Below are 25,000 nucleotides of genomic sequence, written 5' to 3'. Positions count from 1 at the left end.
ATAAGATTTTAAAGGACAATCGGGGTAACAAACATCCTGTTCTCACAATAGAACATAAGACCTTTCTTTGTCTTATGATGAGATCTTCGTTTTTTTGGCAGGCAATCCCGCTTACCTTCTGCGAGACTTGTTTTCTTCCAATTCTTCTTTGTATTATTTCATCATCTCTCACATCCTTTTCATCATACTTCTCTATTTTTTCTCTTTACTCTTTCATTCTTCTACCATTTATATTCTCCTTTTCATTTCTTTTCCTTTCTCTCTATTTTTTTATCCTCATCTTTCTTTAGTTTTCAACCATTTGTCTTCTTCAGTCTCATCCTCCTCTTTATTATACCTCTCTTTTTTTTCTTTTCTCCCTCTTTCTCTACCTCTCTCTCTCTCTCCTCTCATACATCCCTCTAACCCTTCCCTATCTATCCCTCCCCCTTCCTCACAGTCTTTCTTCCTATTGTCTTGCTTGTACTTCCCTCTAACCCTTCCTTATCTGTCACTCATCTCTCCCTCCTCCTCCCTCTCTATCTTTCTTCCTTTCCTCTCTTCTACCTCCCTCTAATCCTCTCCATCTATCATTCCTTTCTCCCTCCCCCTCTCTTACTCTCTTCCTTCCTTTCATCTCTCTTCTGCATCCCTCTAATCCTCTCTATTATCCTCTCTCTAACCCCCCTCATCTTTCTTTCCCTCTTCTACGTCTCTCTCATTCTCTCCCTTTATTGCTCCTCTCTCCCCCTCCCTCACTCTCTTCCTCTCATTTCTCTTTTGCATCCCTCTAATCCTCGTCCATCTATCACACTTCTCTGCCTTCACCCTCTGTCTCTTCCTCTCTCTCCCTCCTACTCTCTCTGTCTCTTCCTCTCTCCCTCCTCCTCTCTCCTCCAATCTTTCTTCTCACTCCGACCACATTTCCTGTATGTTCCCAAACTCCAAATCGTTGACGTGGTGGTGGTCAAAGCAAAAAGTGTCACTATGTCTAAACAAGTGGACACTAACAACAACAACAACAACAACCACAGGAGCAACAAACTCCGTGTTCGGATATATGCCATGCGTCAAGTAAATATGTCTCAGGTATTTTTAATTTATCCACTTCTCTCGCCCTCACTTTCTTTCTCCCTCACCTGTCTGTCTATCTGTCTGACCACCTGTATGTCTGTCTCTTTCTCTCGCTTTCACACACACACACACACACACACAATTACCTGTCACTGATTACCTATCACCTTTTAATCGTTGAAAAATGGTATTGGAAAGTAGGACTCGGTGCTGCAGCCTGGCCTCGACTCTGACAGTTAAAACAAGCTATAGAATTAAAGAGCACTCGAATAGTATTTGCATATGTACACCTGCGGAATACGTATAAACATTCATAAACACACACATACTTGCTCTCTTGGAAATATGCACATACATACACATATATTGCACACATACATGCATACATACTACAAGCATGTACACACACTACAAACATACATATATACTTGCAACCATACACATATACATGCAAACACACACACACACACACACACACATATATACATACATACATGCGTGTGTGTGTGTGTGTGTGTGTAAAACAGTGAAGCCTGGTGCAGTCTTCTGCTTGTGGAGCTCCTTCCAAACCATCCAACCCATGCCAGCATGGAAAGCAGACATTAAATGATAATGATGATGATCATATATGTGTATATATATATATATATATATATGCGCACACACACGCACACACACACACACACACATACTTCTTGCATACATCATTATTTAGAGTTCAGTGTTTCCCCCATATATCAATACTGCCATGTGGTGCAAACATTGCATAGTCTTGAAAACTTAAATGGTGCAATTACTAAGCTGCAAATGTGCACGTTTATGTAAGAAATTCAACGTTACAATAATGCATTTTGTTTGCAGCCTTAGAAAACGAAGGCCTTAACAGTTACAATGTGTGAAGACAAACAATAACACAAATAACAGCTATAAGCATTTTATTATTGATTATATAGGGGAAAATCATCCATGACTCAACACGCGCCATCACTCCTTCACTTACTTTCTACCTATCTATCTATCTCTCCATATCTCTATCTATCTATCTATCTATCTATCTATCTATCTATCTATCTATATCTCTATCTATCTATCTATCTCTCTATCTATCTCTCCATATCTCTATCTATCTCTCCATATCTCCATCTATCTATCTATCTATCTATAGGTGCAGGAGTGGCTGTGTGGTAAGTAGCTTACTTACCAACCACATGGTTCCGGGTTCAGTCCCACTGCATAGCACCTTGGGCAAGTGTCTTCTACTATAGCCTCAGGCTGACCAAAGCCTTGTGAATGGATTTGGTAGACAGAAACTGAAAGAAGCCCATCGTATATATGTATTTATATATATATATATATATATATATATATATATATATATATATATATATATATATATGTGTGTGTGTGTGTGTCTGTCTGTTTCCCCCCCCCCCCACATCGCTTGACAACCGATGCTGGTGTGTTTACGTCTCCGTAACTTAGCAGTTTAGCAAAAACAGACCGATAGAATAAGTACTAGGCTTCCAAAGAATAAGTCCTGGGGTCGATTAGCTCGACTAAAAATGGCGGTGCTCCAGCATGGCCACAGTCAAATGACTGAAACAAGTAAAAGAGTAAAAGAGTATATAGCAGCTGTTAACTATTATTTGTAATAGCTTTTAACTACTATACAAGAAGATATCAGAATTGTTAACTATTATGTATGTTAACTGTTAACTAATATAAATGAACAAGCAACTGTTAACTGCTGAGATATAAGGTAACCTCCTGAGAATCAAGTGATTCACACTCCTTCCACACATACAAGATTCCAGAGGACAATTCACAATATTCCAAAAACATATTCAGTACCAATTTTCCATTTTATTCTCCATTCTGCATTTATCATCCACTTCTGCTTTGTATCTGGTTCTTTATTTCCAAGTGACTGTTCTTTTGGCTTAAGAGGTTTTTCTTCTTCTTCTTCTCTCAGGACAGCAATTACCGTTCCATCCACCTTTGCCTTCGCTATTCACTGTTTCGAAGACTAAGTGCCTGTAGCTGATGTGATAAAAACACTCCATGCAACAAGCAGTGTGAGCATAATAAACCAGCTTGATGTAATGTCTTTTAAGACGGTCATTTTCTTAGAACTAGACATAGATTAGTTGAAGCGGCGGTCGTTTAACCAGTTTTCTCATGAGGTGGGTGGGTGCTGTTGAGAGCAGGGGGAGGGTCTGATGCTGTAGGAGGAACGGTGGAGCGGGACACATCTGTGCAGATGTAAGATTCCAGTGTTACTCAGTCTCTCTCTTTCTTTTAAATGGTTTTAATGATTTTTACTGCATCTCCTCAATAACTACTTTGTACAACATGTCAATAGCCTGAACTGTAATAAAAGAACAAGTGCACTTTATGTCCCTCTTCTCTCTTTCTCTCTCTCCCTGTGTGTGTGTGCGTGTGTGTGTGTGTATGGCTTAGCATTTAGGTTGTTGCCATCATGATCACAAGATCATGGTTTCAATTCTAGCATGTTGTTCTTGAGCAAAAACACTTCATTTCATGTTTGCTTCAGTCCACTCATCTGTAAATGGGTAACCCTGCAAAGGACTGGCATTCTAAATGGGGAGAATATTTGACTACCCACCCCTAGCCAGAGCATGGTGGCATAATTTGAAAGCTGCGACACTGTGAGAAAGTGCATTGTGATCAGTAGCATAAAACAACATCCAATTGTCTAGTTAATTCAATTATATATATATATATATATATATATATATATATATATATATATATATATATATATATATATATCATCATCATTTAACGTCCGCTTTCCATGCTAGCATGGGTTGGACGATTTGACTGAGGACTGCTGAACCAGATGGCTGCACCAGGCTACAATCTGATCTGGCAGAGTTTCTACAGCTGGATGCCCTTCCTAATGCCAACCACTCCAAGAGTGTAGTGGGTGCTTTTACATGCCACCAGCACAAGGACCAGTCACGCGGTATATATACATACACAAACGTACCTTGGCTTAAGTCATTTTGATTTAAGTCATTCTCGATTATATGTCGGTTTTCAAAACTAATATATGGAAAAATAAAAATCCAGTTAAGTCATTTTACTCGACTTTATGTCTGTCCGCCACAAATATTGGAATCATAAAATCACTAGGAAACCTTTAAAAGCACATAAAATCATGTTACCTTACAATAAATAAGAATAAAAGCATATAAAATCATATTAAAATATATACGGTAAATGTTAAGATACACACCATAAAGTAGTGTAACTTAGTGAACAAAACCATGAAATCAGCCATATCGTCTTATTTATCAGTCTTTTGGAGCTCATATTGTACTGTAGTTCTGATATCTACCGTTAGGTCCTGATTCCCACGATTGTTTTGAATTCAAATTTGTTTACACCTGTTTATCAGCTACTTTCTCATTCATTTGTGACCTTATTCTTTGCCCCCATGACGCCTAAGAAAATTCATAGTGAAACTGCTAAGCATCCTGCTATAATGCTGGAAGATAGACTGGCTAGGATAAAACACCACAACAAAGGTGAGAAAGTGGTAGCAATTGCACAATCTTTTGGGATGTCGGACAACTGTATCAATGATTGCACATGATAATGACAAGATTTTAGCACATATCAAATCTGAAGCCCCAGGGACGAAGAACACTGTCAAAACTTTTTAAAATTGTTTGTAAGCTTAATATAGGTTTTTATTAAGCATGTATTATTGAAAATGCATTCCTAAATAAAGTACACAACTGGGAATGTTTATTATTGGTTTAGCCTAGAGACAAGTAAATTCAGCCTCACCTAGCCTAGAGACAAGTTAATTCAACTTAAATCATGTCTCCTGGAGCCAATTAACAATATATATATAAGTGCAGCAATTAATGAGTTGTTATACAGAAACTCAGTCCTGAATATCTATTCCAACATTGTCGTTTTATAAATTTAGTCCTCTGTTTCTAGCAATATTGAGGTCTACTTCTCTTGTTACACATAGTTTGTTATACATAAGGGGTTGCTAAAAAATTTCTGGCTTTGGATAAAAGAAAATGTCAATGGATCAGTTAATTGTGATTTTATTCAGCCTATCCCTCTCTCATCTTCACACACTTATTGTAGTGGTCCTTCAGTTTTTCTGAACCCTGTAAAAGAACTTGGAAGGTTAGCACTTCAACCAGGCCTTTCATGATACCCTTAAAACCAGGAACGTTTAAGCAAACCCTCATATTCTCCCTCCCCTCTCAAAGGACTTTTGTTTACAAGTTACTTGGTGACCCTGCCAGTGCTGGTGCCACATAAAAAGCATCCAGTCCACACTGTAAAGTGGTTAACATTTGGAAAAGCACCCAGTCCACTTTGCAGAGTGGTTGGCGTTAGGAGGGGCATCCAGCCGTAAAAAAAACCATTCCAAAACAGACACAGAAGTCTGGTACAGTCTTCTGCCTGGCCAACTCCTGTCAAACTTTCCAACCCATATGAGCATTGAAGGCAGATGTTAAACGATGATATATATATATATATATATATATATATATATATATATATATATATATATATATATACACATACATACATACATACATACACTCGCACACTACTTGTTCATTGTTTTCTACCTCTCCCTCTTTCAACTTTTCACACAAATTAGTGATGTGTTTGTGTGTTGTCTTTGTGACTGTTTGTATATTCAAAGTACAAATGTGTTTAGATAATCATCAGCATCACCCCCCCCCCCTCCATTTTCCATGCTGTCTTATGGGAGATAGTTCAGTGGGTGAGAGGACCATGTCATGCTCTAATGACTCAGCTTCGGCATAATTTTCACAGTCGGTTGCTCTTCCTAATACCAAGTGCCTTACACTTCAGATAGGTGACTCAATGTGTGTATGCATACATTAGTATCGATATAGGCCATACTCTTGCACACACACAAATATATTATTCTTTACTTGTTTCAGTCATTAGGTTGCGGTCATGCTGGAGCTCTGCCTCAAAAAAATTTTGTCAAATGACTCTACACCTGTATTCTTTTGAAGCCTGATACTTATTGGTATCTGTCTATTTTGTCGAACTGCTAAGTTATGGCATGTAAACATACCACCACTAGTTGTCAAGCAGTGCTGGGGACAAACACAAAGACACACACACACACACATATATATACGACAAGCTCTTTTCTGATTACCAAATCCACACACAGGGTTTTAGTTTACTTGAGGCTATAATAGAAGACATTTGCCCAAGGTTCCACACAGTGGGACTGAACCCAGAACCATGTGGTTGACAAGCCAACTTCTTACCACACTGCCACACTTCATGTTTGGCTTAGAAGCAATACATGGTACCAGAACTTTTGACTCAGGCCAAACACAGCAAACTACTCCAATTTCTTGTGAGAATATCTGCATAAATAGAGTCAGGGGTGGCTAGTTTCTTCTTGCATCAAGTCATATAAGTTGTGATAATGAATTCAAGCCAAATAATGATATTTTAAAGGCAGATCTTGTGTAATAAAAGGAAATACATCGCCTTACACAAGACCTTCTTCTGTTGATACAGTTCAGAATATTGACTTCTAAGTATTTGATTCCAGATCTGATATATGGCAGTTTGAGTGTCTTCTAAAATAGCTTTGGGTTCATCAACACATTGTGTGGGGGATTTTGGTAGAGGAAAACTAAGCACAAAAATATATGAGTGTGTGTGTGTGTGTGTCTGTTAAGGGTATGTGTGTCTGTAGAGTGCTTGGCCACTAAATATAATCAACATGGTAAAGTGCTCAGCCAGTCTCTGAGAGATGCAGGTTCAAGTCCGGTGGCTGTTTGTTGACAACTTTTTTTCTGTCTTGCAAGGAAATCCACCCCTAACAAATTCTGTCCCACCCATGCAAACATGGAAAAGTGCACAGTAAAACAATGTTGCTGGATGACAACGACCATGAGAAGGAAGGCTTACATGCATGCACCTCTGCCAGTCTTCCTCAAGAAACCTTATCCATGCCTGTACATACATAGGCAGACACGTGGTCCATTTTATTTCTTTATTGCCCACAAAGGGCTAAACATAGAGGGGACAAACAAGGACAGACAAAGGGATTAAGTCGATTACATCGACCCCAGTGCATAACTGGTACTTAATTTATCGACCCCGAAAGGATGAAAAGCAAAGTCGACCTCGGCGGAATTTGAACTCAGAACGTAACGGCAGACGAAATACCGCTAAGCATTTCGCCCGGCGTGCTAACGTTTCTGCCAGCTCGCCGCTGTGGTCCATTTTGCGCAACGGAGGCCCTCACTGGCGCAACCTTATTTCATACTGTCAACAGACCTTTTGCTAGTACGCCATCTGTTTTCACACAATACAACACACCATGCGATAATAATTTACTGTTATAGTTATTGATCTGTGAAATGTATTCTGTGCACACTGCATGTTATTTTCTCGGTGGAACCTAAGACATAGACACAAAAGACCTATTGATTGTTCATAGATTCAATTCATATGCTGATTGCTAATCAAAAAATCCAGAATGTAAATGAACTAAGCCAATTATTAAGTTGTTATTCTATGCTGCCAAATCTAATCTCTCTTTAACTGTATACATTCGTAATGGAAGGAAAAGAGAAGGAAAAGGAAGAAGATAGGATAAGATTGATATCAATATTTTCCTTTTCTTTTTTTTTTTTATCTGTCATTATTATCATCATCATCATCATGATAATCTTCATCATCATCATCACTACCATTATCGCCATCGTCACCACCACCACTCTCACTATCATACTAGAATCATCACTGACTTTACCATCATCGTCACCACCACCACCACCACCATCATCATCATCATCATCATCAACAACAACCACACCACTACCATCATTATCACCAACCACCATCACCACCACCACCACCAAATAACAACAATGCCACCATCATCATCACCACCACCACCACTACCATCATCATCATCATCATCATCATCACTACAAACACACCACCATCACCACCACCACCACCAAATAACAACAATGCCACTATCATCATCACCACCACCATCATCACCCTACTACCACCACCACCACTACCATCATCATCATCACCACAACCACCACCATCCAGTCTAGCTATAATAGTTCTGCAATGGAAAATTCCTCTTATCATTTCTCCATGTTTCTTTCTCAATACATTTCTCCATTTCTGCTTTTGACTCTGCTGTAATTTGGACACAGCAACCAGGAAGCAAGGTTTTTGGTGGGGTTATTTTTGTATTTCTTTATATATTTATCTTTTAAAAACAAAAACAAAAAAATTATGGAATTGCATTATTTTTTTTTTTCTGTTTTGTAGTTATTTTTGCCGTTCCTTCAGTTTTCTATAGTTTTCTTGTTGTTGTTGTTGTTGCTGTTGTTGTTGTTTACTGTTCCTTCTGTCTCGTAGTGTTTTCTTACTTATAATCTAATAATTGAAATAAAAACATATTTAGCTCCCAGATATATTGGATGTACTCAGAAACATATAACCTTACCAATTACCATACAACTTTCATATACAATGCACGCATCCACACACACACATACACATGCAAATATCGACACACATATATATATACAAATATATCAACACGCATCCACACACACACATACACATGCAAATATCCATACATATATATATATATATATATATATATATATATATGTTCATATATTTGTATATATATATATATATATATATATATATATACAAATATATGAACACACATCCACATACACAAATATCCATGTGTGCATGCACACACATGCAAATATCCACATATATACACAAATATATGAACGTACACACACACACACACACACACTCACACACACACACACAATATCCACACTCAAGTATCTATACACACAATTATCCATGTGCACGCACACACACATACACATGAAAATATCCACATATATAGATAAATACGCACACACAAACATATACACAAACACACAAATATCCATGTGCATGCACACAGATATCCACAGGCACATATACATGTGCACATGCACACACAAATATCTACAAACACACAAATATCCACACACACACATATCCAGACACGCACACACACACACACACACACACAAAAATATCCAGACACACACACACAAATATCTACACACACATACATAAACATGCAAATATCCAGAAACACACAAACAAATGTCCACACATGCACACATACACACAGACATCCACATACTCAAATTATCTACACATACATACACATTTCCACACACTCCCACGCTTAAATATCCACACACTCACACACAAATTATGTACACATACATACACATACCCACATGCAGACACAAAAATCTACACACACACAAATATCCACTCACACACACCCACACACAGTATCTACACGCACATTTACATACCCATGTGCACACACATACATATACCCACGCACTAGCTCTCTTTTAACTTTATAAACATCCATCTACCTTTATCTTTTTCTGTCTCTCATCACCTTAATCATAAACAAAATCAAATATAAATCCCCTAATTAGTCTGTTCTTTTCGATAATATTTGCACTGTTTATTATTTACGTCTGAGATTATTATCATTTTTTTTTAATTTCCTTTTGAAAAGAAAAACAAACACTTCTTTTAGTAAAACTAAAACATGATAGGGTATCTTTTTTTTCTTTTTTTTTTGGTTGGGTTTTTTTTTTTTCTCTGAAATATTTTGCATTATTCATGAATTGAAAAATAATGTAAAAAATAATAATAATAATAATAATAATAATTGACTGGTTTACTGCACTAACAGACTCTGCACAACTAAATTTGTCTTTCCATTGCTAAAATGACAATATATAACAATGAAGATAAGTAATGGCGGTATGAACTGCTGCTACTGAGATGATGATGACCACAGTAGCAGCAGCAGCAGCGGAAGTGGCAGTAGTAGTAGTAGAAGTACTAATAATAATAATAATGATTTCTTTCATTGGCAGAAAGCCACCGATTCTTGTACAGGGAAGGATGTAATCAATTCTAAATTGACTCTGGTACTTGTTTGAAACTAATTTCATCAACCTTGACATGTTTGAACTTTAAGGGTTAAATTAGAAATTTAGTGATACTAGTCAAATACTAGTGGGGTTGAAATTCAATGAAATACACCCCTTTTTGTAAACTCTGCAAGTCTTCTGCCAAAATTATTATTATTATTATTATCAAAGCAGCAAGGATGCAGAATCATTTGCATGGGAGACAAAATGGTCTGCAGTAGTTTTTCCAATTCTTTATGTTCTGAGTTAAAATTCCATCAAGGTCAACTTTGTCATTCATTCTTTGGAGGGGGGGGGGGGTCGATAGAATAAATTCCACTCAAGCATTGGGTGGGAGTGGGGGTTGATGTAATCCACTTGTCCCCCTCCCCTCAAAATAGCTGGCCATGCATCAAAATATGAAAGAATTATTACTATTATTATTATCATCTAAATTTATATTGCAGATCTTTATTTTTTTTTGTTTTTTTTGTTCATTACAGATTTCTTAAATGTGAAACAAAAACTGGCAACCTCCAAATATTCCTCCATCTTGCAAAATAAAAAAAAACAAAAAAAAAGTCAATAATTTTTTCTTGTTCTATTTCCAGGTCTATAAAGTTGTGGTCAACTCTGCTGGACGTACATGGTTCATCTTTCGACGCTACAATGAGTTTCATTCCCTTTATGAAAAGGTAAGAACTTGAGCCTTCTTTCCTCTTTCTATTTTTAATCTCTAACCCAGGGGTTCTCAACCAGGGTCCATGCAAGATTTTGCTATTGATATGCAATTATTTGGTTACATTTCTACAATACATTATATTTTAACAATTTTTTTTTTATACAATTCCTAATATTTAATCATAAAGATATTATACAAGTTTTTAGATATTGAATGACTATGAGGTTCTCCTTCAAGTAAAACAGGAATTGGATCTCGTCTTTCTCATTCTCAAAATGAGACCCCTTTAATTTTGCTCGTATTGCTTTCAATTTTGGTCTATCAATGCAACTCTGAATTTTGATTACGATCAACCAATTACTTTGTCTCGTAAATTAAAGAATCTGATCTCATTTGGAACTAAAGTTGGGAAATTTGGGTAATTTTAGCCAATCAACAGACAGCGAGGCATTAACAGCTTGTTACCATGACAACTGCACCTTGTGCTGTGTTTCACCAGCATTGTTGATTCTTCACACCACAAGATTTACTTCACCCGCATGTTTTGTTTTAATAAGAATTTATATTTATCAATTAGAATTTTATTATAGATATTTTTCATCAATTGTCTTAGTATTTTACATATTTTTCATATGTAGCAAAAGTTGTTTGTGATGTTTAATACAGTTTCTTGGCATTATGAAGGTGAATGGAATATGTGAACTTAGTACAGATAATTTGACAATATTTTAAATTCTGCATGCAAAACATATAAGATACATGTATTCTTTTTCTTCAGACAAATTCTTTGTTGACCAATGTTATCAGTGTTTTTTTTATCATAGTTTACAAATCCAAACATAAAAACATTACTCAACTTTGAAGTCTTGGAGACAGACGCCCCCTTTTCACATACACACATACACATGCATTTATATATTAATGATGTACACAAATACATGACAGGTATACATAATATTGAAATGCACATAAAGTAATCACATGCAGACAAATATATTAATATAACAAATTAAAAAAAGAAATAATAAAAACATACAATCAATGAAGAGACAAAAGAAACAATAAGATGATACATGTTGATTTTATTAGGGATTTCTGTTTATTTAGAAACCTACAATGAAAAGGTCATTTCACAGATGCTAAACTATAAATTTCACAGGGTACAACTTCAAAATTGATAGTGCTCCATTAAACGCAGAAAATTTCTGTCTTGCTATTGGCTAAAAATACACAATTTTTTGATTTTTAAACCTCTGTAACTTTTTACTCCAATTTTATTGAGTGAGTTAGGATGGCAAGCTGGTAGAATCATTAGCAAAATGCTTAGCAGCATTTCATCTGTCTTTACATCTTCTGAGTTCAAATTCTGCCATGGTTGACTTTGCCTTTCATCCTTTAGGGTTCAATAAAATAAATACCACTTAAGCACTTGGAGGTTGATGTAACTGACTTAACCCCCCCCCCCAAAAAAAAATGTTGGTTTTGTGCCAAAATTTGAGATCATATTATTATTTTCTACTCTTGGCACAAGGCCCGAAATTTTGGAGGAGGGAGCCAGTCGATTAGATCGACTCCAGTACACAACTGGTATTTAATTTATCGACCCCCAAAAGGATGAAAGGTTGACTTTGCCTTTCATCCTTTTGGGGTCGTTAAATTAAGTACCAGTTGCGTACTGAGGTCGATCTAATCGATCGGCCTCCTCCCCAAAGATTTCGGACCTTGTGCCTAGAGTAGAAAAGATTAAAATATAAAGACAAAGGCCCCCCCCCCCCCCGGTCAATAATCTTTTCATAGAGGGCCCCTCCCCCCCCGCTATCACCCATGGTAGGAGAGCACCCTGATATAAAGGGCCCACCAGTGAAGGCAGTGGGAGTGGGGGTAATAACAGGGATGCTTTGGGCACTTGCCTCTCTTATCTGCACCCTTCCACACCCCATAAATCTGGCTGTAAATCTAGCAGGAATGTCCCATTAAAAAGACAAAGGAGCTGTCAGTAATCTTTTTATGAGCAATGACTTTTATCTGTTAGCATATTTTTTTTCTTTATCAAGATGGATGTAAGTGTATCCTTCAATTTGTGTATCCTTCAATTTGTGTATCCCAAGAGTGTATTCAAGTGTGCGTGATAAGGATTGTACACAAAGATAATGACATCAAACTATAAAGAAACTAATTGTAATCCGACTTGATTAGCACTGACCTGGCTCTAAACAAGTTAATTGCCTTTTTTTACATATTTGCTTTTCATAAAAGCCCACAGATATCTCTCTATCTTTTACTCGGTTTCAATCATTTGACTCTCACCATGCTGGAGCAGCACTACTTTGAACAAGTTGACTCCAGAATTTTCTTTTTTTTTTTTTTTTTTTTTTTAATTTGGTTCTTATTCTACCAGTCTATTTTGCCAAACTGCTTACTTACGTGGATGTAAACAAACCGACACTAGTTGTCAAGCAGTTGGGGAACAAACAAAGATACACACACAAATATGGCAGGCTTCAGCACAGTTTCTGTTTCCAAAATCCACCTTTTCCGTATTTGCTTTTAGCAACAGCCCCTGGACAATAGATAACGTGATCTTTTATCATTTTTTTGTTTCAGTGATAAGACTGTGGCCATGCTGGGGCACCACCTTGAATGGCTTTAGTTGAACAAATCAAACTAGGATCTATTCTCCTTTTATTTTTCATTTTTTTAAAAAAAGTCTGGTTCTTATTCTGTCAGTGTCTTTTGCTGAACCACTATGTTACAAGGATCTAAACAAACCAATACCAGTTGTCAAGCAATGGGATCAAGGCAAAAATTCACACATGTGTATACATATATATGACAGGCCTCCACCCAGTTTCCTTCTATCAAATCCACCCACAAGGCAATGGTCAGCCCATGACTATAGAAAAACACATTTGCCCAAGGTGCTGTGCAATGTGACTGAACCCAAAACCACTTGGTTGAGAAGCAAGATTCTTTACTATACAGCTGTGCCCCTACCTATTATCTTTTATCATTAGACGGTGGCCATGCTGGGGCACTGCCTTGAAAAACCTTTAGTCAAATGTACCAACCCCAGTACTTTTATTTTTTTTCTTAAGCTTGATACTTATTTTATCAATCACTTTTGCCAAACTGCTAGGTTACAGGGACATCAACACACCAACACCACTTGTCAATCAGTGGGGGGGGGAGACAAACACAGACGCAAAGACCTCCTTCATACATACACACATATATGTGTGTGTGTGTGTGTGTGTGTGTGTGTGCACAACAAGCATTTTTTAGGTTGTCTACTAAATCCACTCACTTGCCTTCAGTTGGACCAAGGTTATACTAGAAACTTGCTGAAGGTAACATGGAGTGGGATTGAACCTGGAACCATGTGACTGGGAAGCAGGCTTCTTACCACACAGCCACATCTGCACCTATAGTAAGGATTCTAAAGAAAGATAGACTTCATACAATAAAGAAGCTAATTGTTAGCCAACTTGATTAGGACTGACCTGGCGCTAAATGCTACTGTATTTGTTTTAACAAAAGCCCACAGACCATAGATAGTGACAAAAAAAGAAAAAAAAAGTTGCTGGTTTCTTTTTTTTTTTTTTTTTTCTTTTTCTTTTTTTCAACAGCTTGTAATAAATGGAATCCTATTTCTCTCTGCCCCCATTTCCCATTATCTGTCCAATCTGTTGTGTATCTTGTAACACTACTTGTGTACTTGTGTGTGGACAGAAAGAGATTGTGCAGATGTTGACAAAAGCTTTTAACACTTATAACACCTCTGAACAGTTCATTAGGTTGCTGTTAGTCTTATATATATATATATATATATATATATATATATATATATATATATATATATATATATAGTTGTTATTATTATTTGATTAGCAGAAGTTAAGTGACTCAAGGGCCAAGAGATTCAAGAGTTTTGTGCATGGCACAAAGTTTGTATGTATTGTGTGTGTGTGTGTGTGTGTGTGTGTAAAGGGTAAAGCTTGAACAATGTGAGGAAGTGCATTGTGACAAGTGATGTATAACAATATCTGAGTTTGATTGATACAGTGATATACTACAAAGGGCCCCTTTGGTCATGAATGACTATGGGATTGCACCTAAAAAGTTCCTCTCTCCGGCACAAGTCCAGCTAAGCTTGTTTATAAAAGACCAACAGTCGCCCATGCATACCCAGCCTCTCCTCTCCACGCCACTGGTGTTATCCAAGGAAAGGGCACCAGTGACGTCACAACTCATTTCTACAGCTGAGTGAACTGGAGCAATGTGATACGCTTCATGTATTTGCCAGTAGGCTGTTATTTGGCATGGTGGAGCTCTCTCAAAGTGCCATTAAAACACCTAAGAGTCATGGACAGGTGAGATTACTTACATCTGATAGGTGAGATTACTTACCCCATCCAAGAGTGATGGACATCAATGTTTCACCGTTTTTGTGGCTTATCGGCATCAATATTTTGCTATAGGATTGGTGGATACATAATGAAACATCGATGTCCATGACTTTCAGGTGTTTTAACCCCTGGCACTTTGAGAGAATATTCTCCACCATGTCAAATTGCAGACTCCCGGCAAATACACAAAGCATATATGCAAAGTATATGTAGTTGATAATGTTTATTACTCTAGCTCTGCTCTTCTATTTCATGTTTGAATGTGTGTGCAGACAAGGCTGTGGCGTAAGAACTTTACTTTCCCCTACAGGATTCTAGGTTCAGTCCCACTGTGCAGAACCTTGGGCAAGTGTCTTGTACTTTGGACCAACCAAATCGTTGTGATGGATTTAGTAGTTGGGAACTAAAAGAAGCCCATTGTGTGTGTGTTTGTGTCTCCTTGTCTTGTGTGATAGTTGTTAAATGATTATCACACAAGCAGTGTCACTCATTTCCAGTATTCTCCAAGAACATGTTACCTTGATTGGAAACAGGTAAGGGTTGGCTGTAGGAAGGGCATCCAGCTATAGAAAAACTGCCTTGATAATTTCCATCAGACCCATGCAAACATAGAAAAGTAGACATTAAATAGTGATAGTGGTATATACAAGAATGGGTGAAGCTAATGTATTTATGGATTATTTTCATACAAAGATTTTGACTTTCGGAAATAAACTGCTAGAGTAAATTTGCATTCTATGCCAAAAGTAATCCATCATATTAATATCTGTTCTGGGTGAAGGAATAAATTGTTCGTTCGGCCTATTAGGAGGGGTGGGGGTGGAACAATAAACCTGTATATTTGCCTAAAATAAAATTATCAATTTAGTGGTTAGTCGTTTTGAAATTAACATCAATGAAATAGCTAACATGTATTATTATTATGTTATTTAATGTCATAAAAATTTCCATTTTTAAACTTTGCTCATAAAATTTGAATATATTCCAGCATAATTTAAAGATTTCTTCTCAATTTAGAGAAAGAGCGATCGTTATTTTTGATTGTTATATCCAATTAAATGTTGAGAGAATTTATTGGAAAATAATCCTATTAAATATATTAATCATCCAAGAATCTCCATGGAATGAATCCAGGCTTGAGATTCTTTTTGTTTCTTGTTAATTTTCTCTAACTCTCTTTCCCCTTCCCCTCCTGGGGTAGCTAAGTATCCCCTCTGCAGTAAGACAACTATCTCTATCTCTATTATAGTCTAACATCTTTCCTGGCTCGCAGCCACTTTCCTTGGTTCCACTCCATCTCTCAGCTGAGAGGCCTGGGTCTTGCAAGCTTCTTGGCAACCCTGATGGAACCACACAAAAAGCACCTGTGCTTGATGCTATGTAAAAATCACCTGTGTTAGTGCCGTTTAAAAAGCAATGGTGCTGGTGCCTTGTATAAAGCACCTTTACAATGTGTAGGTCAATCCCTACACATTTTTTCTCTCTCCATTTTCTTTTTTTTTTTTTTTTTTTCCATTTTCTCTCCATTTCTTAACCTTCTCAATCCTTTCTATCGAAGAACATAGGCTTGAAACATCAAAGACTTTACCATTCTTCCCAAGCATCAAACTAATACTGCTGCTTGTTGTTCTCTCACCTGCCTTCATCTTTTGTTTTCTGTAAATTTGAACTATATATACACACACACACACACACACATACACACACACAAAGAATGGGGGTTTAGTTTACAGGTGATCTAAACGATTAGGTACACTAGGTAAGTGCTGTAACGGATTGCTAGGGTTCCAAGTTTATAGCCGAGACAGTAGTTATGGGGCCATTGCAGATTTCCGATGCAGCGGATGTATAATTGTTAAACAGAACGTCAAACATTAAGGCAAGGCAAACATCTCAAGTCATATACATTATTAGTATTGGAAGAAATTCAAAATCTTACAGCTGTTTCTGGGATATCCCTGAGTATGGGATATTCTGTCATCAGAGACAAATAGGGGGAAAAAATAGGGAAAAGTTATAGAAGTTATAGAAACCAGAGCATGAGTCCTTAGATGCAATCCTGCGTCGATCCATGAGCGTAAATCCTTAGGTGCAATCCTGAATATATCCATATGCTTCTTTTTCTTTTTTCTTTCCATCTCCTTATTCTTTTACTCCCTTCCTCTATGTCATCTCATTAATATATACTATTCTCATTTTCCCTATATTTTTTCCCTATTTGTCTCTGATGATGGAATATCCCATACTTAGGGATTTCCTAGAAACAGCTGTAAGATTTTGAATTTCTTCCTACAATAATATTATATACAACTTGAGATTTTTTTCTTGCCTTAATATTTGCTGTCCTGTTTAACAATTATATATATATATATGAAAATATATGCTGTGAGCTGGCAGAAACGTTAGCATGCCGGGTGAAATGCTTTTACGGTATTTTGTTTACCATTACATTCTGAGTTCAAATTCTGCCGAGGTTGACTTTGCCTTTCGATCAAATAAGTACCAGTTACGTCCTTGTTTGGGTAAATTTTATAGGCACTGGAGTGGCTGTGTAGTAAGTAGCTTACTTACCACATGGTCCCAGGTTCAGTCCCACTGCGTGGCAGCTTGGGCAAATGTCTTCTACTATAGCCTCGGGCCGACCAAAGCCTTGTGAGTGGATTTGGTAGACGGAAACTGGAAGAAGCCTGTCATATATGTATATATATGTGTATGTATATATGTATGTTTGTGTGTCTGTGTTTGTCCCCCCAACATCGTTTGACAACCGATGCTGGTGTGTTTACGTCCCTGTAACTTAGCGGTTCGGCAAGGCTTACAAAGAATAAGTCTTGGGGTTGATTTACTCGATTGAAAGTAGTATTCCAGCATGGCCGCAGTCAAATGACTGAAACAAGCAAAAGAGTAAAAGAGTACACACACACACACATATACACTGGGCTACCTCACAGTTTCCATCCACTAAATCTCCGCACAAGGCATTGATTGGCTGAAGGTGCTAATGCAGTGGGGTTCAACCTAGCATGGAAATACGGACCCTAAACAAATGAATGCACAGGCATCGGTCTTTCCATCTCTTGCATGTCACATCAAGCGTGTCCCTTTCCAAGAAGACTGATCATCACCACCACCACCACCACCCCATTCTAGCTCCCTACTATTTTCACTGCTAACATTCTTCAAATGATGCTGTAATTTTTTTCTTTATGCCCACTACCTACAGCATCCCTTTCTCACTCACACTCACATTCACATTCATTCTCATTCTGTATTTGACCACCTTCCTCTCTCTCTCTCTCTTTCCCTTCCTTTCTCATTCTCTGTATCTCTCTATAGCTGATTACCTTTCTCTCTCTATCACACACACACACACACACACACTCTCTCTCTCTCTCTCTCTCTCTTAGTGTTTACTCTCTCATCCTATCGTTTTGTCTCCTTCTTTCTTTGCCTCTTCCTCAGACTCTCCTTGCACCTTCCCCCCTCTCTCCATTCTCTATACTTTGTCTTTTTCTCTGTATGTGTGTACATACATGTTTATCTCACCTTCTCTCTCTCTCTCCCACCATTCCTCCACCACCGCCACCACCACCAATAAGCTGCTCAGAAACATTACATCTGCGGTAGTATGTGCTGCTATACGACAGACTCGGCTTATTAAATTTATCGCCAATGCTGTTGCAGTTGATCATTTCTCACATTTGTACAGTTTATTAGAGAGACAGAGAGAGAGAGACTGATAAAGAATGAACGAAACAGAGACATAAAGAGAGAGAGAGAGAGTCTAGTTCATTGAAAGCATTTCATTATATGACTGGTATTTCATCGACTTCTACAGAAATGAAAGCCAGTCAGTCACAGCAGAACTTAAGATTATGACTGTCAGTCAGTCAGTCAGTGAATATTAAAAATAGCAGAGTCTGAAGAAATAGCAATGTTGCACATCAGTAAAAATTATTTAATGGAGTTTGTACACGTGATGTTAGCCTAGAACCTTAAAAACCAGTGTGTTGCATGGAGAAATATTCAAAGAAATGAGGAAGGAGAAATTATAAAAATAGCGAGAAAGAGAGGAGAAAAATGGATATTGAAGTTTCACCAGTAGACATATCTTGTTTGGTTAAGAAGTTCACTTGCAGTCATGTGGTTACAGGTTGAAGAAAGAAAAGAGAAGAATATTTAAGTTTAACTAACAGGTATGATTGTTATGTACAGGGTTTGGACAAAATAAAGGAAACGCCTCGTTCATTTTTTTAATCTTTTACTTGTTTCAGTCATTGGACTGCAGCTATGCTGGAGTAGTTCCTCGAAGAATTTTTAGTTAAATGAATCAACTTCAGTACTTTTTTTCTTTCTTTTGTTTCAAATCCCAGTACTTATTCTGTTGATCTTTTGCTGAACTGCTAAGTTACAGGGACATAAGCACATCAACACTGGTTAAGCATGGTGGCAGGACGGACACATTTATAGATATATATGTGTGTGTGTGTATACATACATACATATACACACACATATATATATATGCACACATACATACACACACACATATGATGAGCTTCTTTCAGTTTCCATCTACCAAATCCACTCACAAAGGCTTTGGTTAACCCAGTGCTATAGTGGAAGACACTTGCCCAAGGTGCTATGGAGTGGGACTGAACCCAATGCCATGTGGTTGGGAAGCAAACTTCTTACCACACAGCCACACTTGTGCCTATGAAATATTATTTAACCCATTACCACTTAAACCAGCCATATCTGGCCCAAAATATTCTGCCTGTTTTATGTTCTAACTAGCCAGATCCAACATATCACACCCACCCTACAATGTCATTCTAAAAATATAACTCTTTAGCACTTAAACCAGTCATATCCAGCCCAAATATTCTTCCTGTACTATGTGCAAACTGGCCAGATTCAGCCTCTCACACCTACTCTACAATGTCATTCCAAAACTATACAATCACATCATCAAAATTCTGATGCTAAAAGATAATCCATGATTAATTAAAAACAATGGGAGTAAATTAGTATCACATTTACCAGAATAATCTGAATGTTAAGGGGTTAATATGAAATTGGTCCACCTTTGGCATTTAATGCATCAAGGAATTGACTTGTATAGGTTTTGAATGGTTGTTAGAGGACTTTTGAGTTATGCATCAAGTAACATTTGCTTTAATTCTTCCAGCAACAATGGTGTGTCGAAGCAGCTCACAGTTCTTCCCTTGCAGCTCCAAAATGCACCATAAATTTTCTGTTATATTGAGATTTGGTGGTTGGGCAGTCGTAGTAGTGGGGGCAGGGGTTTCAAATTTAACTAACTGGCGTGGCTGTGTGGTTAAGAAGTTTGCTTCGCAGTTGCATGGTCTGGAGTTCAATCCTGTTATGCAAAACCTTGGGTGAGTGTTGTCTACTTATAACCCTGGGCCAAACAGTGCCTTGTGAATGAGTTTCGTAGATAGGAACTATGCAGAAGCCCATCATATATATGTATGTGTATATGTGTGTGTATGTATATGTGTTTGTATGTGTGTGTATGTGCATGTGTTTGTATATTTGTGTGTGTGTGTATGTACATGTATGTGTTTCTTTCTCATTGATTAGCTTGTGACTTAGCAGTTTGCCAAAAAGTGCAGACATGAAAACAAGCCCTGGGGGTTAATTTGTTCTGTTAAACCCTTCCAGGTGGTACCTTGTCTTTGTCTGAATAAGTAAAAGAATAAAACTTAACAAAGTGTTCTTCGTTTATGACGTTTTAATTAAGGTCATGAGTCAGTATTTTGATTAATTTTACTTTAATCATCTTTTCAATTCAAAACTTTTAATAAAGGGGTTTTTTTTTTTTTTTTTTTTTTGTTTTTTTTTTGTCAAGGTGAAATTCAAGCTAAAAATTTGATTAAAAATAAACTGAAATTATTTTACTGGATTGAATTAAAATCTCAGATGGTTCTTATTAAATTATTTGATTTGGATTAGAAATTCAATTTTAATCAATTTTATTCTATCTATGATTTTGGTTTACCAAAACACTTCAGTTTTATCAATTGGAAATTTATTATTTCAGAAGGAAAAAAAAAAAAATTGAACAAATAAAAATTGGTTCCGAATTTTAATCCCAGTTATTTAATAATTTCATATTGAAATATTTTAAAAGACAATGTATAATATTAATCATTTTGTTACCATATTTCTGCTAAAACATATTGCTTTTGTTTGAATTAATTCTGAAAATAGGAAAACTTAACATAAAATAATTGTGCTATTATTAAGCTGCTGTTAGAAACATGAATTAACTTGAAATTTTGATGGAAGGTTGTTATTTTAGATCACTTGAAAATGGGAAGCTTGTTTCATAAAACCAGGGGCAGTTTCAGGGGAGTTAGAATCGAAAAGATTAACCCTTTTGTTACCATATTTCTGTTGAAATTACACACTTTGTTTCAACTAATTTTGAAAATAATGAAGACTTAATAAAATAACTATCATTATTGAGCCAGTGTTTAGAACATGGATGGTTTTAATTTAGATCGCTTTAAAATAGGAGGTTTGTGTCATAGAACAAGGGGCGTTTTTAGGTGAAGGCACATGGCTCAGTGGTTATAGTGTCAGGCTCACAATAATGAGGTAGTGAGTTTGATTACTGAACCAGATTGTGTGTTGTTTTTGAGAAAGACACTTTAATTCATGTTGTTCTAGTTCACTCAGCTGTAGAAATGAGTTGTGACATCACTGGTGCCAAGCTGTATCGGCCCCTTTGCCTTTCCCATGAATGACATCAGTGGCATGAAGAGGGGAGGCTGGCATGCATGGGTGACTGCTGGTCTTCCATAAAACAACCCTGCCCAGACTTGTGCCTCAGAGGGTAGCTTTAACATTTAACCCTTTTGTTATCATATTTCTGTTTAAATTTACTACCTTATCATCATCATCATCATTGTCGTTGTTTAACGTCCGCTTTCCATGCTAGCATGGGTTGGACAATTTGACTGAGGACTGGTGGACCAGGAGGCGACACCAGGCTCCAATCTGATTTGGCAGACTTTCTACAGCTGGATGCCCTTGCTAACGCCAACCACTCCGAGAGTGTAGTGGGTGCTTTTATGTGCCACCGGCACGAAGGCCAGTCAGGCGGTACTGGCGACGGCCATGCTCAAAATGGCGTATTTTACGTGCCGCCTGCACAGGAGCCAGTCCATTGGCACTGGCAACGATTTTGCTCGAATGTCTTACTGGCGACGGCCACGCTCGAAATGGTGTATTTTACGTGTAAGATTAAGTAAAAGAATTTTGTCATTATTAAACTGATGTTTGGAACTTAAATCAAGCATGAAATTTTGATAGGTTTTAATTTAAATCACTTTAAATCAGGAAGTTTGTATTATTGACCAAGGGGCAGTTTCAAGTGAGTTACAGAACGTATAGACTGATGGAGTCATAGAATATTTAGTTAGCATATTTTTGTTGGCTTTTGTTAGCGTATTTCTGATGAAAACAATGCATTTGTTAGAATTAATTTTGAAAGCAATGACGACTTCAATAAAATAACTGTCATTATCCAGCTGATGTTTGGAGCATAAATCAGTAGGAAATTTTGATGGAAGGTTTTAATTTAGATTGCTTTAAAGCATGGTTGTCAGTTCAGTCTCCTTGTGTCATCTTGATCAAGTGTCTTCTGTTATTGTCCCAGTATTACCAGAGTCTTGTGAGCTGATTTGATAACACAAAAACTGAAAAGAGGCCCATCATGTGTGTGTGTGTGTGTGTGTGTCTTTAGCTTGATGTCATGTGATAGTTGTAAACAAGTGTCACTTTTATACAAGCCGTGTCGTTCATTTCCAATCTTCCATGAAAAAAAAAAACATGTCTGGTTATTACCTTACTACGTGAAGGTTGGTGACAGAAAAGGCATCCAGCTGTAGAAAATCTGTCTCAATTTTGTCTGACCCATGCAAGCATAGAAAAGTGGACATTAAAAATGCTGTTGCAGCTATCCACACACACACAAAAAAAAAAAAGGAGCACTCCGTCGGTTACGACGACAAGGGTTCCAGCTGATACGATCAACAGAACAGCTTGCTCGTGAAATTAATGTGCAAGTGGCTGAGCAATCCACAGACACGTGTACCCCTAACATAGTTCTCAGGTGGACTCAGCGTGACACATAGTGTGACAAGAACCATGTGGTTGGTAAGCAAGCTACTTACCACACAGCCACTCCTGCGCCTATTACAAATAATTTATACAGAATTTCTATGATTTCTCATACAATGGAATGGTGAGTGTCTCTTTCAGTTCTTTGTCAATGCCAGGAACCTTTTAGTAATATTTTGGTGGTGAACACAGCTAATTACATGTAAGAGGGAGAGAGAGAGAGTGTGTGTGGAGGGTGGAGAGAATGAGACAGACTTGCAGTTTATTGTACTGTCAACCCAGACCTTTGGTTCTAAGTAAATAACCTACAGGAAGAGGATGAATTCTGTAATATGAGGAAGCTAGTAATAATAGGAAGAGTGGAACACTGAAGATATAATATGACGATATTGTAATTATTATATTATAATGGAGTATTGTAGTTATTATATAAGAGAATATTGTACAGGTATGGCTGTGTGGTTAGTAAGCTCAATTGGCAACTATATGGTCTTGTGTTGTGTCTCACTGCATGGCACCTTCAGCAAGTGTCTTCTGTTATAGCCCTGGTGTGACTAAAGTGTTGTGAGCGGATCTTGTAGATGGAAACTGAAAGAAGCCTGTCATGTATATATATATCCGCTTGTTCATTCGCCCATTACACTTTAGTTAGTTAGAGATGTGGAGATGGAGTGAAAGAGGGGGGGGTGAGCAGAGAAGGAAGAAGTGAGGAGTATAATAATACACTAAAGCTAAATGCATCATGTGATTAGTTGAAGAGTGAGGGAAAAAGGACACTGAGAGAAAAGTGGGAGAGAGAAGTGTTAATGATGTGCAGCAGGGTGGGGATGGAAAGGTGAAGAGAAAGAGAGAAATGTCAAAGAATGGAATTACATGGTTAAAAAGTTTATTGAAGAGGTAGAGAGAAAGATAAAGTGCTTAGCAGAGGGAAATTTTAAAATCATATATTACTGAAACTGGAAGTGAAATAACCATCTTTTCTTTCTTAAATAGCTTCTCTTGATCTTTTTTGTTCTGTAGAATTTCCAAGATCCCACTAGTATATATATGATAAAATTTTCAGGATCTAAGATTGAGCAGCGTATTATGGTCTTGATCAAAACACTTCGTTTCACATTGCCTCAGTCCACTTAGCCGTAAACTGAGTTCCAGTAATAGCTAGAATGTTAACCCTGCAATGGACTGGTGTCTTGTTCATTGAAGGAAAGTTGTTATTCCAGTCACCCATATACCTTGTAAACTAGGTTCAGTTCCCACCTTGTAAGTCTCAAGGGCTCACAAGATACCTAAGTCCAAGTCTCCTTAAGATTGTAGGATCATTGTTTCAATTCCCACACTGAGCAGTACGTTTTGTTCTTGAGTAAAACACTTCATTTCACATTGCCTCAGTCCACTCAGCTGTAAATGAGTTCCACCAATCACTGGGACGTTAACCCTGCAATGGACTAGCATCTTGTTCTGAAGAAGAGAGAGTTGTAATTTCAGTTAGCTTTACAGCATAGAAGCCAGGTTAATCTCAGGTGTTATAAGTTGTAAGAATTCAAGACAGACCTATGACTAGGTCAGGAGGAAAGGCAGTGCCTGTGGCACTTTACAGGGCTTACAAGAGGGAGGAAGGAAGGAAGGAAGGACATATACCCTCAACCTGA

General features: G+C 37.4%; 1 protein-coding gene across 11 annotated transcripts in view; it reads left to right on the top strand.

Moving 5' to 3' along the window:
- LOC106869056 (serine/threonine-protein kinase Sgk1) overlaps positions 1-25,000 on the top strand; it is a 213,220-nt gene that overhangs the window by 162,704 nt on the left and 25,516 nt on the right. For 10 of the 11 annotated variants that reach the window (XM_089340071.1, XM_089340070.1, XM_089340068.1 and 7 more), the window contains one exon: positions 10,721-10,804. In XM_089340071.1, coding sequence (XP_089196197.1) covers positions 10,721-10,804 — 84 coding nt within the window. Of the gene's footprint in view, positions 1,069-10,720; positions 10,805-25,000 lie in introns of all 11 variants that reach the window. The other variant, XM_089340072.1, reaches the window with a different exon arrangement.

This window comes from Octopus bimaculoides, chromosome 23, assembly GCF_046866305.1.
Source record: "Octopus bimaculoides isolate indiv1 chromosome 23, ASM4686630v1, whole genome shotgun sequence".
Taxonomy (NCBI): domain Eukaryota; kingdom Metazoa; phylum Mollusca; class Cephalopoda; order Octopoda; family Octopodidae; genus Octopus; species Octopus bimaculoides.
This window is presented reverse-complemented; position numbering and strand designations above follow the sequence as displayed.